Source organism: Podarcis bocagei (genome assembly GCF_964188305.1).
Source record: "Podarcis bocagei genome assembly, chromosome: 3".
Classification (NCBI taxonomy): domain Eukaryota; kingdom Metazoa; phylum Chordata; class Lepidosauria; order Squamata; family Lacertidae; genus Podarcis; species Podarcis bocagei.
In genome coordinates, this window is record NC_138127.1 from 45,446,486 (window position 1) to 45,463,623 (window position 17,138).

The following is a 17,138-nucleotide window of genomic DNA, read 5'->3' on the forward strand; positions in this document are numbered from 1 at the left end:
TTATAGAAGGACAGTAGCAGACATCTTACACTGGATCCATTCCAGTCCGGCTTCCGCGCTGGTCATGGGACTGAGACGGCTCTGGTCGCCCTAACAGATGATCTTCGTAGACAGCTGGATCGAGGCGGGTCGGGGCTGCTGATTCTTCTAGACCTGTCAGCAGCCTTTGACATGGTCGATCACGAACTCCTCGACCACCGCCTTGCCGACGTGGGGATCCAGGGCACAGTCCTTCAATGGCTGCGCTCGTTTCTCTCTGGTCGGGGACAGAGGGTGGCACTTGGGGGGGGAACTGTCATCCCACCACTCCTTGGTGTGTGGAGTGCCTCAGGGTGCAATTCTCTCCCCGATGCTTTTTAACATCTTTATGCGCCCCCTCGCCCAGCTTGTCCGGAGTTTTGGGCTGGGCTGCCATCAGTATGCTGATGACACCCAACTCTATCTGTTGATGGATGGCCATCCTGACTCGGCCCCAGACACACTGATCAGATGCTTGGAAGCTGTGGCTGGATGGTTACGTGGGAGCCGGTTGAAGCTAAATCCTTCGAAGACAGAGGTCCTCTGGCTGGGACGGGACGATATGGGATTGAGGGGGCAACTCCCATCTCTTGCGGGGGTGCAATTAGTGCCAGCACCGTCCGTTAAGAGTTTGGGTGTAATCTTCGACACCTCCCTCTCCATGAAGGCGCAGATTGCAGCTATAACAAAGGCGGCATTTTCCCATCTCCGCCAAGCTAAGCAGTTGGCTCCTTATCTCTCTCGCCCTGACCTAGCCACTGTGATCCACGCGACGGTCACCTCCAGACTGGATTATTGTAACTCGCTCTACGTGGGGCTGCCCTTGAGACTGACCCAGAAACTCCAGCGGGTGCAGAATGCCGCAGCGAGACTCCTTACGGGGTCTTCGCTGCGGGATCACATTCATCCGGTGCTATACCAGCTGCACTGGCTCCCGGTGGAGTACAGGATCAGGTTTAAGGTGCTGGTTTTAACCTTTAAAGCCCTATACGGCCTAGGACCCTCGTATCTACGGGACCGCCTCTCCTGGTATGCCCCACAGAGGAACTTACGGTCCTCAAATAAAAACATTTTGAAGGTCCCAGGTCACAGAGAGGTTAGGCTGGCCTCAACTAGAGCCAGGGCTTTTTCGGCTGCGGCTCCAACCTGGTGGAACGCTCTGTCACAAGAGACAAGGGCCCTGCAGGACTTGACATCTTTCCGCAGGGCCTGCAAGACAGAGCTGTTCCACCAGGCCTTTGGTCAGGGCGCAGCCTGACTCCCTCCTTTGGCAATCTTTACAATACTTTAGTTTATGGTTGCCATCAATTTTGATTTTAATTAATTCTTATGATGTTTTTATAATGTTGCACTATTTTAGTGTTGTTAGCCGCCCTGAGCCGGGCTTCGGCTGGGGAGGGCGGGATATAAATAAAATTTTTTATTATTATTATTATTATTATTATTATTATTATTATTATTATTATTACACAAGAGTCTTCCCCTAGAGTCTGGAGGAGAGTGCAACCCACTGAAATTTATTTATTTGCAACTGGTACTGAACTTAATGGGACTTATTTATGAGTACGTAAGATTGCACTGCAAGGGCTGTTACCCTTTCTGGAAAGCTGTTTACCATCATTGCCTCCTTCCCCCTACTGATATCTCATATGATGCCTCTGAGAAGATCAATGGACCCATTTACTACTATGAAAAGGTTTTTGTAAGAATCTGAGCAAGTTAACAGAAATATTTTTAATATTTATTCACATACTGCATTAGTTGCCCATGACACCAAGGCTTAATTGGGAAGTCTAATGTAGTGCAAAACGCTAAATGGCTTGAATAAAAGTTGCTGAGCTCATTTTCCTAACAAGACTCATTTTCAGGAAGTTATGCTAGAATTAAAAATAGTTATGGCAATGTTTACCTTAGGAAAACACAGAGAAAGAAACGCAGTGAGAGCTGATGTAATCCAACACCCTGAGATGGAGCTTCAGCAGAGACCTCATCGCTGTCATAGATAGACCACTATTATTGCCTTTTGTGAATTACCGTATACACATTTCTTATTGCCCTCCCTAAAGATGTTTGACTGCTGCTGATGGTACAATCTTTCTGGCATCAGGCAAAAACTTTCTTATTTACCCGGACACTTTGAATTGCTGGTGTTTTAATGTGGTTCAAGCATTTCAGCTGTTTTATTACTGCATTATGATCGAATTGTTGTACACCACTGTGAAATCCAAATAGGCTGAAGTATACACATTATTCAAGTAAGTAAACACATAGGGTGATCTCCACTGAAGTCATACTCAGAGTAGGCTCATTGAAATCAATAGATTTAAGCCACTTAAATCCAACGATTTCAACGAGGCTGCTCTGGGTATGACTAACAGTGGCCATCACCCATAAGTATAGTAAATAATATAGATGAAACTAAGATGGTTAGTTTATTGATAACAAAAAATTCCAACAATTGGGATTTGGATTTAAGCACACACACAAAAACACACACACAGCCCTTTGTCGTATAATTTTACAAAAGCACCATCAGGTATACCACATTTGCATTATGGAAGCCACTATAGCACCATTCCAACCATGTCACTCTGGTGACCTGAGAAACCTCAGGCAACATGGGGTTGGTCTACAAATTACTGACCAGTTATCTTACTGAAAACCCATTGGTGTTAATAATTTTTGATGTGCTGTTTGGCAAGCATGATCCAAAAACTATTTAGGCTGACACACAAGAATGTCAACCATATCTCTACAGTGCAATCTTAGGCATGTATTTTCAGAAGAAAATCCAATGGTGTTTAATAGGGATTACTCCCAGGTAAGTATACATAGTATTGCAGTCCAGTCCCATTGACATAAGATCAGAGTTAATGTTCTGGAGAGTCAGTTGAACAGCAAAAGCCATCAGATAGTTAAAAACATTTTTGTTACTTATATCTTTTTAGACAGTCAAACATAAAAAATATACATTTTTAGAATGTTAAACATATCGTTTTATAATGTTAAACCAAACAGATAATTTCTGGTAATGTTTGCTCTCATACAAAGTGCTCTTTAACTTCCTAGAAAAGGTTCATAGAAATTTCATAAATGGAATTTGCATATGTATTGCTTGGCCTTTGTACCAGCTACTGTGGTTTTCATCCTTGCCCAGCAGTGTTCATTTCTGAACATAGCTAATATAATTTTAGCACAGCCAGTCAAATAGAACAACATCATAAAAAGAAAGAAGATACAGTTCAAAAGTTTAAAAGGGCTTGTGAAATGTCCAGTACCTAGAAAATGTTGAAAATTACATATGGGTGTGGGGGTTTTTGTTTCCTTTTTTGAGAGAAATGTAAATACGGCTTATGTTGCTTCTTTCCCTTTAAGCTTTAAGTAAGATGGATGTTAGTTCCATTATCCGGATGGGGGAAAATTATGAATGGAGGACTAAAAATGCATTTCAGAAGGCAACAAGCGTCAGTGCAAAGGTGACAGAACAAACCAGGAAGGTTGGAATACAGTTGCAAATCCACTTCCCAAATGGCTGTCAATAAGTTTACAAACCTGAGGAAAAAGTATTTCAAAACTGCAGTTTTAAACTTTCATACATGCACAACAGTGGTATAGAGACTCAAAATTGTTTTAAGTGGTATATGTGAAGTCTTTGCGCAAATGTTGTTGCTCATCTGCACGGGGCTTTGCTATTGCTATGTGGTGACTTTGACTATTTTGTTTAGTCCTGAGAAGTATGTAAAGACTTTTCCATGAGCTTCTGTAGGATTTTTTTTTGGGGGGTGGGAACAAATTCTCCAAGCAACCAAGCATGCATGCATGCATGCATGCATAAATAAATAAATAAATAAATAAATAAATAAACAAACAAACGGCATCAGATAAAAGGTCTAGTGACTAAGGGATGGCAGAGTGTTGGTAGACCTTAGCTGAAACCCTCTGTTCTTCCCCTAGCTTCTTTCACCTTCTCCAGCCTTTAATTAATTGCACCATGGCTATAAGCAGCTTCACAGCCATCTCCCCACTGCATTTCCCCACACACTGTTTGCAAATGTTCAAGGCAATGTAAATAAACAAATAAACAAGGGCCTGCGCTGTTAAAAAAAGTAGAGCCCTGCTGGATTTGACTGAATGTCCATCAAGACTGGCATCCTGTCCTCATAGTGGCCCATAGGAAGCCCCAGAGCAGGACCTCAGTGCAACAGTGATCTATTCACTTGTGATTCCAAGCAACTAGTATGCAGAGGCATTCTGCCTTTGTCTAGTGGAGAGTAGTCACTGATAACCTTATCCTCCCTGAATTTGTCTAATCTTTTAAAGCAAGCTCCCACCTTGTGGGAGCAAATTCCAGAGGTTGTATATGAAGAAGTGCTTTCTTTTTGTTGCTCTTGAATCTTCCAACATTCAGCTCCACTAAGGCGCCTCTATCATGCCCCCTCCCCTACTTGTCTTTTAACTCAATTAGGGACCCCTGACAATTAAGTCCAGTCACGAACGACTATGGGGTTGTGGCGCTCATCTCGCTTTACAGGCCGAGGAAGCCGGTGTTTGCCTCGCTTTACAGGCTAAGGGAGCCAGTGTTTGTCTGCAGACAGCTTTCCGGGTCATGTGGCCAGCATGACTAAGCTGCTTCTGGCTAAACCAGAGCAGCACACAGAAACGCCGTTTACCTTCCCAGCGGATCAGTACCTACAGTGGTACCTTGGGTTACATATGCTTCAGGTTACATATGCTTCAGGTTACAGACTCCGCTAACCCAGAAATAGTGCTTCAGGTTAAGAACTTTGCTTCAGGATGAGAACAGAAATCGTGCTCCGGCGGTGCGGCGGCAGTGGGAGGCCCCATTAGCTAAAGTGGTGCTTCAGGTTAAGAACAGTTTCAGGTTAAGTACGGACCTCCAGAACGAATTAAGTACTTAACCTGACGCACCACTGTATTTATCTACTTGCACTGTGTGCTTTCTTTTTTTTTTAAAAAAAATAATTTTTATTACGTTTTTTTCCAAATTACAGATAGAAAAGAAAAAACATAGACAGTAGAAAGAAAGAAAAAACAGAAAATCTCAACCGTTTCAACAACTTATTTCAGATTTCTATCGGACTTCCCCACATCTCCCACATAATGCATTCTTAACAATAAAGTTATCAGCAAATTATAACCTTGTTTCATGTGTTTCTTTTTACTTTCAATTGCAGTTTAAGTTTAAATCTCTTGTTTTCCATTTACTCTTAAAATATAACATATTGTCATTTTTACCCATTTAAACCTTGATTCTTTCATAAAAATTATCCAATTTCTTATATAAACCACTTTTGTTGCTGGGGCTGACATTCCAAATCATACGGCGTCTTAAGATTCATATAACTTATAATACTTTTGCAAATAGTCCTTAAATTTTTTCCAATCCTCCTCCATTGCTTCTTCTCCCAAATCTCGGATCCTTGCAGTCATCTCGGCTAGTTCCATGTAGTTCATCAGTTGCGTCTGCCAGTCCTCCAGTGTGGGCAAATCTTGAGTCTTCCAATGCTTGGCGATAAGAATCCTTGCTGCAGTAGTAGCATACATGAAAAAAGTTCTATCCTTCTTTGACACCTTCTGGCCGACAATGCCCAGGAGGAATGCCTCCGGTTTCTTAGGGAAGGTGTATTTAAACACCTTTTTTAACTCGTTATATATCATTTCCCAGAAGGCCTTCACTCTTGGGCAGGTCCACCAGAGGTGAAAGAATGTCCCTTCAGCCTCCTTACATTTCCAGCATTTATTATCGGACAGATGGTAAATCTTAGCAAGCTTGACTGGGGTCATGTACCACCTGTATACCATTTTCATAATGTTTTCTTTCAAGGCATTACATGCCGTAAACTTCATACCGGTGGTCCATAACCTTTCCCAGTCCTCAGACATGATGTTATAACCAATGTCCTGAGCCCATTTTATCATGGCTGATTTAACTGTCTCATCCTGAGTGTTCCATTTAAGCAGCAAGTTATACATTCTCGATAATAGCTTGGTCTTTGGTTCTAACAATTCTGTCTCAAGTTTCGATTTTTCCACCTGGAATCCTGTTTTTTTATCTAACTTAAAAACCTCATTAATTTGGGCATAATGAAACCAATCTTGCACTTTACCCTTTAACCTTTCAAAGCTCTGCAACCTCCAGTTATCTCCAATGTTTTCTATTATTTCCCAATATTTCGGCCAACCGGCCTCCATATTGGGTTTTTTCCGAGCCTTGGCTTCTATTGGTGATACCCACCTCGGAGTTTTGCTTTCTAATAAGTCTTTGTATTTTTTCCAGACCATAAATATTGCTTTCCTGACAATATGGTTTTTAAACATTCCATATGTTTTTGCCTTGTCATACCACAAATACGCATGCCAACCTAACGAGTTATTAAAGCCTTCCAGATCCAGGACATCAGTGTTTTCCAACAAAATCCAATCTTTCATCCAGCAGAAGGCTGCAGCTTCGTAATATAACCTTAAGTCCGGCAGGGCAAATCCCCCTCTCTCCTTTGCATCAGTTAGTATTTTAAACTTTATTCGGGGCTTTTTGCCCTGCCAGACAAATTTAGAGATATCCTTCTGCCACTTTCCAAAACATTCCACTCTGTCCACAATCTGCAAGGCCTGAAACAAAAACAACATCTTTGGCAAAACGTTCATTTTTATAGCTGCACTGTGTGCTTTCGAACTGCTAGGTTAGCAGGAGCTGAGACCGAACAATGGGAGCTCACCCTGTCGCTGGGATTCGAACTGCCGACCTTTCGATCGGCAAGACCAAGAGGCTCAGTGGTTTAGATCACAGCACCACCCATGTCCCTTTTAACTCAGTTACAAAGTGTCAAATGTTGCAAACCTTTCCTCATAGGGGAGCTGTTTCAGCCCCTTGAGCATTTTGGTTGTCCTTTTCTGAACCTTTTCCAACTCTGCAATGTCCTTTCTGAGGTGAGGCAAACAGAACTGTGCACAGTGTTCTTAAGTGTGGTCTCACCATAGACTTGTATAATGATGTCATTATATTGGCAGTTTTATTGAGTGTATGCAAAGAAAGAAAAAAGGAAACAAAACTCTCTCTCTCTCTATATATATATTACAGGTGTGTGTTCTGTGTGCATTTACAAAAGGAGCAGCCAGCTCTTATGTACACAGCATGTTTCCTCTGCAGTAATGTCTTAGTTCAGTGGGGATCACTTCCAAGTAACTATGCATCAAACTGTAGCAGAAACTTCAAGGAAGGTAAGTTTGCATTTGCAAGACTGTTTCTTATTGGATGTGGGAGACAAAGATGAACATCAGATAGCCCTCGGGTTTTATTTTTAGAGATGGTATGCAATAAAGAACTATTTCCCATAGTTCCCAAACCGTGGTTCCCAAAATGTGATCCACGGACCACCAGTAGCCTGCAAGCCTCATTCTGGTGGCCCATGGCATATCTTGCATTAAATATTCATCTTGATTTTATTTGAATCTTTATTGCTTCTTTTATTGTATATTATTTATTGTATTGCATGTTATTGAACTACCATTTGAATTATGTGAAATGCAAACTGTAATACAATAACATACAACAGTGGGGAGAAAAATAATAATCATATAACACCTAGCACAGCACATGGCACTTGCTACAACAGGCAGAAAAACCATTAAGTGTTCACCAGCCAATTCCCAAGTGGTCCATGGGGGACAAAAAAGTCACTTCCATCTTTGGATGATGCCTTTCCATCTTTTATCCGTTTTCTGTTCCCTTTTCGCCTGGAGAGGTGAGTGTGATTTCTGGAAGAACCTGTGCAAATAGGAAGGCTGGAAGTCTTCCCCTCGCCCAGCCACCCACTTTCCCTTCCTCTCCGCAGAGGAAAACAACCCCGGTCACCTTCCTGCGCCGCCTGCTTCTGGAGCCACACATTGCCACCTTCTCAGCTTCCTAACAGATATATAATAAAGCCTTTGTGGTGATGATGATGCCCATCCTCTAGAAAGCTCCTTCAGGGGGAAGCAGCACAGGCTCCTCTTCATCTCCCGGGAAGGGTGCGCGTCAGAGGAAGGTTCCTGCGAACACGAATGGGGGAAGAAAAAGCCACCAGGCTCCCCAGAGAGTGCGCGCGGCCAGAGGGTGGGGGCGGGGGGAGGCGAGGCAGGAACCCGAGGAACCCGGAGCGCCGAGTTCTTCCCTCGCCCACCTCGCGCGGCCTGAGGGAAGCCCGCCAAAGCCAGGCAGGGGGCGGAGCCACGGCCCTTTTATTAGCCGAGGGCGCAGGAGGCGCCGGGCGAGAGAATGGAGAACGCCGGCCTGAGGAACAGCCAAGCCAAGGTGGCTCCTCCGCCGCTGGAGAAGGGCTTCGGCAGCGACGGGCCCGAGAAGAAGAACTCCGCTGCGGTGCCCATGCTGGCGGCTATGGAGGTGGCGGACGAGCCGGAGAAAGCGGCGGCGCTCAGGGCGAAGGTCAAGGAGCCCAACCCCTACAAAGTCCTCTCCCTGGTAAGGAGACTCGCCGCCCCCCTCCGCGCTCCGGAGCCAGGCGCCTCGAGAGACCCGGGGACGGAGCGTGCGCAAAACCCGTCTCCCGGCCGGCAAAGTAGCCTACCTCGCAGGGCTGTCGTGAGGCTCCAAGGGGACGCTTCTCTTCCACGCAGTCACCAGCTCGCTGGGCGAAGGCAAGCTTTCCAAAGTGATGGTTGGTGACCTTCGTCTTTTTGCAGAGGGAGAAGCAAATATTTGCTTGGGCCACTCTGTGAATCTGGCTAAGGGACCCAAACGATGTGGCTGGCATCCTAAAGTGACGCAGGCTTTGCTAAAGCACCTAGGCAGCAGCACAGCTTCACCAAGTGGGATGCCTTTAATTTAGGAGGAACAGCAAACATGCTGCCTGACCTTTGGCAAGTCATCTCCTCCCAATACAGGGGAAAATACTATGTGTGTGAGAGAGAGAAGGTTTGAAATTGGCCACCTACAATTTTCACTGCAATGATTCAGTGCCGTAACATGTGAAACGACAAGTGAATAAGAACCAGGTGCCCCGAGCATGTGCAGAATTAAATTTCCTCGACATTGGTTACTCACACTCCACACCTGCATGTGTTGCATCAGACAGTAGAGGATGTTAGGAGCACGCCAGATATGCTTTAACCACAGCATCTTCCTTTTTGAAAGTATTCACTAGTAGGGAGCCAGCTGATTTAAACACACTAATATTGGGGCATTGAAAAACTTTGGTGTGTGGTGAAATGGTGGTTCGCCATACACTGGACTTAACAGCTGACATTGCCAACAATTCAAGAGTCTAGTATGGTATTTGCACTCTTTAAACTTTCCTTGGCACTTGACTTTAGAGTAGTAGTTGCAAGTTGGATTGCCCCACCTTTCTAATGCAAGCTCATCTGGGATAATGAGGATGGCAATCTGCATTACTGACTATCACAGTGAAGTAGTGAGAGTTATTCCAGATTAATTACTGCACATTACACAGGAGTGGCCTTCTGCATGTGTAAACTGCAGCATAATTTATTTCAAAGGAATGGTTTGAAGGTGAACTGAGTTAAGATTATATTATAACCTGTTCTTGGGATGAAGTGGGAAAATAATATAAACAAACAAACAAAGACAGTGAGTGTCATATTAAGATGCAGCTGTGCTGCTACCCTGCCCTGCATGATTATGCCTTATGTCCACTCCCATTGCTGACCCATCTTTCTTAATCTGTCAGTTACATAGTGTGATGCCGGTGGTGAACTGAGCATTTTTCTTCATCATATTTTGATGGAAAATCTGATAAAACAGAATCGCTTTTTGAGAACTTCGCTTTACATGGAACTCTGGAGGAAAGTGTGCTAATATATCCCTCTACACATTTACTCCTTTTCTGAGATACTTAGCTGGGGTCAGGGCTGCCCCAGAGGAGAACATCTGATGCAGCAGTGTTCTGCTCTTAAGAGTGAGTCACACTTCTGGACCCAGGATTTGAGTGTGGAATCTTAAATCTCTTTAGTGGATTACAGTCCCTTTGACTTGTAGCAGAGATATCTTTGATATTTGTTTGAAAAGTCCTAGCCCTGGTTTTGTCTCATTGTTTAGTATGCTAAAGTGATGGAGTGCAGGCAGAACTGCATGGGTTTGTGTGTGTGTGATTAGATATGTCTAATCTTTTGGAATTTATCTATCTGGCTCTTAAGAAGGTTGTTTGGAATGGAATCCTGCTAGGTATCTAGCTGAGAGCTGTCTGAAGAAATGTTTGTTGCAACTCAAATAGCTTGCATCAGGGCTTTTTCTCAGCTGGAACTCACCAGAACTCAGTTCTGACACCTCTCAGTTGGGCGGTTTTGCCACTGGGAGAAGCAAAGTTACAGGAAACTAGGCAGAGAAGAAGAAGAAGGAGTTTGGATTTGATATCCCGCCTTTCACTCCCCTTCAGGAGTCTCAAAGCGGCTAACATTCTCCTTTCCCTTCCTCCCCCACAACAAACACTCTGTGAGGTGAGTGGGGCTGAGAGACTTCAGAGAAGTGTGACTGGCCCAAGGTCACCCAGCAGCTGCATGTGGAGGAGCGGAGACACGAATCCAATTCCCCAGATTATGAGACTGCTGCTCTTAACCACTATACCACACTGGCTCTCTATGGTATCATGTGTGCAGCAGGTGTGAGGAGAATTGTTCCTCAAGCCTTTACAATTTTTAAAAATAGAAGTACATATCAATTTAAAAAGGATTGTCTTTCCCTCTCTAGGTCAAACGTTCCCAATCTGTTCTGTAACATAATGAGCAATTAAGATGCTTGGCTATATGACTAAAATATGAAGGCTCACCTGCTGTCAGGTTCTAAACTGATTAATTGGGTTGTGCACAGTAGGCCATAAAACCTTTGAGGTATGGACTATGACCTTTGTAAAGTTAGTCATATAGTATATTGAATATGTTGCTGTTCTACAGTATAGTAGAGAAGAAAGAAGGATAGGAATGGATAACATGAAAAAAAACAGATCTGAGTAATGACTAGATTTTATATTTTCAAAGTAATGGAAGATCTCCCATTTTTTTCTATTTCATAAAGGCCACAATATTACTCTTATTCTTATTTTATCAGTCCCTTTTCTCCAAAGAATTAAACTCAAAGTAACTTACTGTATAGTCTGCTCCAGTTTACTCTCCATTCAGTCTCCTCTATCTTTTAGACTATTAAAACTACAAACTTTTTTCTTTTAACATCATGCCATTTTTCTCTTTCTCTCCAACGCTTTGTTTAATGGCCAGCCTGGTGAAGAGTTCTGAAGAAGTGAAAAGCTTCCTTACTATTTTGCGACATTTGGTTGGTCCTAAGAAATGTATTGCTCTACTCTGGATTTGTCTATGAACCAACATGACTATATGGGCCTTTTCTAGGAGGAGGATGCATGGACCAATGCTGTATCTTTGAAGCAGTAACAGTGTGTTCCTAAGCATGTCTACTCAGAAGCAAGTCCTATTGAATTCAGCAGGGCTTACTCCAGGGCAGTGGGGGGTTAAGATTGCATTTTAAATAATCTTGTTAAAAATATCAAGTTGTTAAGCACTGTTGCATATGGCCTTTCCAACAAGAATACAGTATGGTGAGAATATACAATGTAGACGGGAAGCTGAGGAGCAGAGAGAGAGAGAATGGAGTATGATGAATGTGTTTGTAGGACAGTGGAAGGTAGTGTGTTTGGTGCATTGATATGAAATGTTCTGTGTTTTGGAAGCTACTGCTGGGTATTTGGGATACCAAAGGTTGTTTCAGGACTGCTTCTGATATAACATTTTATGCTTAAAAGTAGATGTCTTGAACCGTTGAAGATTTGAATATTCCCACATGGAGACATTGCATAGTGATTAGTCATCAATGAACTGCATCTGTGAACAGAGTATGACTAGAATGGAGGATTAGGAGCCGTTATATTTTGATTATTTATTTAATTATACATTATTTGATTGACTTGTTCATTAATTTCACTGCTTATAATTTTTGAATATTAAGTGGTATATAAATACCTGAAACAACAACAACAACAACTTATTTCATCAGTTTCTAAGCCACTCTTAATTATGATCCCAGAGTGGTTTGCAGTAATTTAAATGTTAATTATGGAATACAATATCGCAGAACTAATTAAAATATCAAACAACAATAAATAACAGCAGACAGCAGATGACATCAGTTGTAGCTGACATTGTTACATCAAGTTCCCCCAAAGGACTGGGTGAGGAAGTGTGTTACTAAAAGCCAGGGTGCCTTTAGACTTGTTATTTTTGGATGGGATTCAATCACATACTAACAAACTCAGGTTGCACAATTACAGTTGATTTGGAGGTCTTGTGCAAGAAACCAGCTTCCCCCAAAAGCTTGTACTTTTTGTGATAAGCAAAGTGATGAGAAAATACACTTGCTATGATGCCATGCCGTCTAATCTTGCAACAACAGACACGAATGCTTAGTAAACATTCTCTAATCTCCCTGCAAACATATCAGGGCAAGTGCTCAAAAGCAAGTAATCTGGTAGCGCCTCCAAACTGTTGCAGTGCCACATGCATGTCCAATGAGAGGGAATTCCACAAATGAGGAAAAGGCGCTATTTTGTTTTAGTGCACAACGGGCTACAACCTATGGTGGAACAATGAGAAGAAACAAGCTCTTAGGCCCAAGGCAGGGTGATATACAATTTCAACATATGATGCTCATGGGAGCATAGAATCTTGGACTGGAAGAAGCCCATAGCATTCTGATTTCTTCCCCCCACTGCAATTTTTATTATTTTCTTTAAACAACCAATGTTACCACACAAAGTTGTTCCAGTTACAAGCTTTTACAAGGCAGAGTATAGTATGGAAGGAAAGAAAGTATGCACCAAAGGTATTAATGAACACGGTTTGTTCTTGTCCTTGTAAAGAGTCACCTTGTCAAAGGGACCTTGTGCCTTGTGCTTCACCCCTGATCCAGTACGGGCCCCCACATGACTTCTCCACATAGAAGATTGAGAGTCTGGGGGATACACAGAGCGCTGACTCTTATTTCTGCAGAAGAGGTGCAGATACCAAACCTATCCCTTTTTTGGCATGCCCCTTATAACCCTCCTGCAAGAGAGTCCTGATGTTATTTATCCAGGTTTTCATTAGCGGCTCCTAAGCCTTGAGAGGGCCACCAGAGTTTTCTATAGATATATCAATGTTCTGTAAAGCATTGAGGCCAATCGACTATCTTTCAGGTTTGATCTGGTGCACAGGGATTCAAAAAGTGTAAGGGAGTGAGTGGACTCTTATCTCCTCTACAAGCCACGTAAGCCACGAATAAGCATGCCTGACTCAGCAGAAACCATGTAATTGGTATCTCCTCCAGCCATGCCTGTTGTCTTTGTCCATGGAGTTTTCTTGGCAGAGATACTGGAGTGGCTTGCAGGTTCCTGCTCCAGGTGGATCACATTTGGTCAAACTCTCCACTATGACTTGTCCATCTTGGGTGGTCCTGCACGGCATAGCTCATAGCTTCTCTGAGTTATTCAAGCCCCTTCACCACGGCAAGACAGTGAAGTGTAAGCTGGATTTCAAAGGGGCAGAGGAACCAGAGACCAAATTGCAAACATGCGCTGGATTATGGAGAAAGCTAGACAGTTCCAGAAAGACATCTACTTCTGCTTCATTGACTATGCAAAAGTCTTTGACTGTGTTAACCACAGCAAACTATGGCAAGTTCTTAAAGAAATGGGAGTGCCTGATCACCTCATCTGTCTCCTGAGAAATCTCTAGGTGGGATAAGAAGCTACAGTTAGAACTGGATATGGAACAACTGATTGGTTCAAAATTGGAAAAGGAGTACGACAAGGCTGTATATTGTCTCCCTGCTTATTTAACTTATATGCAGAATTCATCATGCAAAAGGCTGGGCTGGATGAATCCCAAATCGGAATTAAGATTGCCGGAAGAAATGTCAACAACCTCAGATATGCAGATAACACAACCTTGATGGCAGAGAGTGAGGAGCAGTTTAAGAACCTTTTAATGAGGGTGAAAGAGGAGAGCGCAAAATATGGTATGAAGCTCAACGTCAAAAAACCGAAGATCATGGCCACTGGGCCCATCACCTCCTGGCAAATACAAGGGGAAGAAATGGAGGCAGTGAGAGATTTTACTTTCTTGGGCTCCATGATGACTGCAGATGGTGACAGCAGTCACGAAATTAAAAGATGCCTGCTTCTTGGGAGAAAAGCAATGACAAACCTAGACAGCATCTTAAAAAGCAGAGACATCACCTTGCCAACAAAGGTCCGTATAGTTAAAGCTATGGTTTTCCCAGTAGTGATGTATGGAAGTGAGAGCTGGACCATAAAGAAGGCTGATCACCGAAGAACTGATGCTTTTGAATTATGGTGCTGGAGGAGACTCTTGAGAGTCCCATGGACTGCAAGAAGATCAAACGCATCCATTCTTAAGGAGATCAGCCCTGAGTGCTCACTGGAAGGACAGATCATGAAGCTGAGGCTCCAGTACTTTGGTCACCTCATGAGAAGAGAAGACTCCCTGGAAAAGACCCTGATGCTGAGAAAGATGGAGGGCACAAGGAGAAGGGGACGACAGAGGACGAGATGGTTGGACAGTGTTCTCGAAGCTACCAGAATGAGTCTGACCAAACTGCGGGAGGCAATGGAAGACAGGAGTGCCTGGCGTGCTCTGGTTCATGGGGTCATGAAGAGTCGGACATGACTAAACAACACCAGCCATGCAGTGAGGGCCTCCTTCATGATGGTTTGACCCCTGCCTATCAAGTCTGAAATTCTGTAGATTCTCCCAGGACTCCCAGGACTGGAATTGCTGATATTTATCCAAGTTTGCTGATTTTTGTATTAATAACTCTTCCCCCCTCCAAACTGACCCCTGTCCGGTTGTGTGCTTTGAACTTTTGATGGCAATCACTTCTACCCATATGAAGGAATGGTGCTGTTTGCATCTATACAAGTATGTGAGCCAGGATTAAAATCATTTTGCTGTACTAATTTCATACCAAAGTTAGTCTAACAGAAAAAGGGCAGGATATCTAAGAGCTAACAGATCTAGTTCAATTGGGGGGGGGGCAGGGAGAGCACTGTCTGTCTGTGTTTTCGAAATAAAACTTCTAAGTGAATGCTGTTTGATATGAACATGAGCAATTAATCACAATTTACAAGTCCAGTATTATATAACATGGGCCATTTAGTAGTGTGATTCCTTGGAAAACTACACCGTTCCTAGCAGGATGCATAATTGTCGAGTTTTTAACAGAAAGAGGCAACTCTGAGTCATATGCCCATTAAATCATATGTGCTTTGGCATACACATCAAAGAGCAGGTGGTTCCTTGCCAGTGAATAAATATTTTTTGGCAATGTACAGTTGTAACTTTATACCTCAACTTCCTAATGAACTTTTTGGCTCTTCTGGACTGTGCACCTACATTTGCAGGCTTTTGTCCCTGCTTGCCTGTATCTCCATGGCTTCAGTGCTATTCACATTTACTTAGGAATAAGCCTCACTAAACATGGTGGGACTTACTTTTGAGTGAGCATGCAGAGTATTGCCCTGTTGCCATGAGAGAAAAAGCCCATGATGAACCCCACTTAACCATTCCAATAGCTTGGTCCTCTGTTTCTTGATTTCAACTCACTAATAATCTGATAAGCCTCCTGAACAGAGATGGGAAACTTGTGGTCCTCTAGCTTTTGCTGGACTTGACATTGGCTGTGCATGTAGAGGAGGTCCTAGGTTCCATCACTGATATCTCCAGGCAGGGTTAGCAGAGATGCCTGCCTGAAATCCTGATCAGCTGCTCCCAGCCAGTGTAGTTTGTACTAAGCAAGATGTACCAATGGCCTGATTTGCTATAAGGCATCTTCCTTATTGTGTATTTCTATTTTAGAAATTGACAGCAAAACAACAACTCACCAGTTTTGTATGTAAGAAGTGCTGCCTGTCATATTGTTTTGTTGTAAAATCAGAGTGGTGAAAGGGGAAGCACTGAAGCAGTAGGAACAACAACCTAACCATGCTTGCTTTTATTTAGTCAGATACACTAATCTTTTTCAGAGGAAAGTTGTGATAGATTCAATATTGTGCTAGAACAATTCAAAGAAAATAATCTAGACGAGTTATCTTAAATAAGAATGAATTTGTCTTACCTTTCGTGTTTCTCTCCTGTTGAACTTGGCCATATAAACAATCCTTTTGCACTTTCTGTACTTAGGTATGTCAGCTATTAGTTAAGTGCTTGCTCCTGCATGAAAATGAGCCATAATTTCCTAATATACACTTGAATGCTTATTCACAATGACTGGCAATGATTCATTCAAAATTATCTTGTTCTTTTCAGTAGAAATCACACCGCACATACCAATAGTTTTGGAGAACATCCACTTTAGTTGCTAATAAGGCTAGCCCTTCGGCATATTGCTTTGTGAAGTTTAGGAATAATAATAAATTTACCTCTGTTAAAAGTAAACCCTGAGCTGCTAAAGGTCAAAGCAAGCTGAAAGGCATTTGCAAACACAATGGTTTCATATAGGAGAAACTGACTAAGCACTGCCACTGGCTGACTTCAAGCAATGTATGTTCTACAACCACACAATAAATAAACAGGCAACCAGAAGGATAGGTGTGGTGGTGGGATGACTGTTTCCAAGTTCTGAGGGGTGATTGACCATGACATCCATATGTGGCTGCCAAATAAGTACATCATGATTCAAAGCATGGCAAGACTAGTCCTTTGGAAAATCCAAGCTAATCTGGGTTTGGTCTCAGCCATGTGAAGTGTTCTTTATCATGCAGTTACTACCACTGAATTTTATGTATATATATATAACACATGCATTCCACATGCCATGCTTCTGCAGTCATATGTTTGTCTTGGGGCAGGACAGGTTTAGTATATAAGATCCCTATAACTTACATTGCACTTTTGCACACTGATTTGCTGGCAATTGGCATGGCTGACCGGTGGCAAAGTATAAGGCTGTGCTCTTGGATAGTTCACTCCACACAGGAAGGAAACACACAAGGTAGAGGGCACCTCCTGCATATGTGTCTAAGGAAGTGTTGGTTATTCCTGCATTTTCAATTTACCCTAACACAGCACACCATGCAAGTACCAAA

At 42.9% G+C, this 17,138-nt stretch overlaps 1 protein-coding gene and 1 long non-coding RNA gene across 2 annotated transcripts in view; both read left to right on the forward strand.

Moving 5' to 3' along the window:
* The first annotated feature begins 8,160 nt into the window (after nt 1–8,160).
* ENPP1 (ectonucleotide pyrophosphatase/phosphodiesterase 1) overlaps nt 8,161–17,138 on the forward strand; it is a 53,825-nt gene continuing 44,847 nt past the window's right edge. Inside the window, exon 1 of the mRNA XM_081187643.1 lies at nt 8,161–8,497. Within this exon, the coding sequence (XP_081043769.1) occupies nt 8,294–8,497 (204 nt within the window). The 5' untranslated portion in view covers nt 8,161–8,293. The remainder of the gene's footprint in view (nt 8,498–17,138) is intronic.
* On the forward strand, nt 9,296–16,312 carry LOC308583658. Its single transcript, XR_014006319.1, has 3 exons — nt 9,296–9,950; nt 11,263–13,368; nt 14,744–16,312. It is a non-coding gene; the product is annotated as an uncharacterized lncRNA (long non-coding RNA).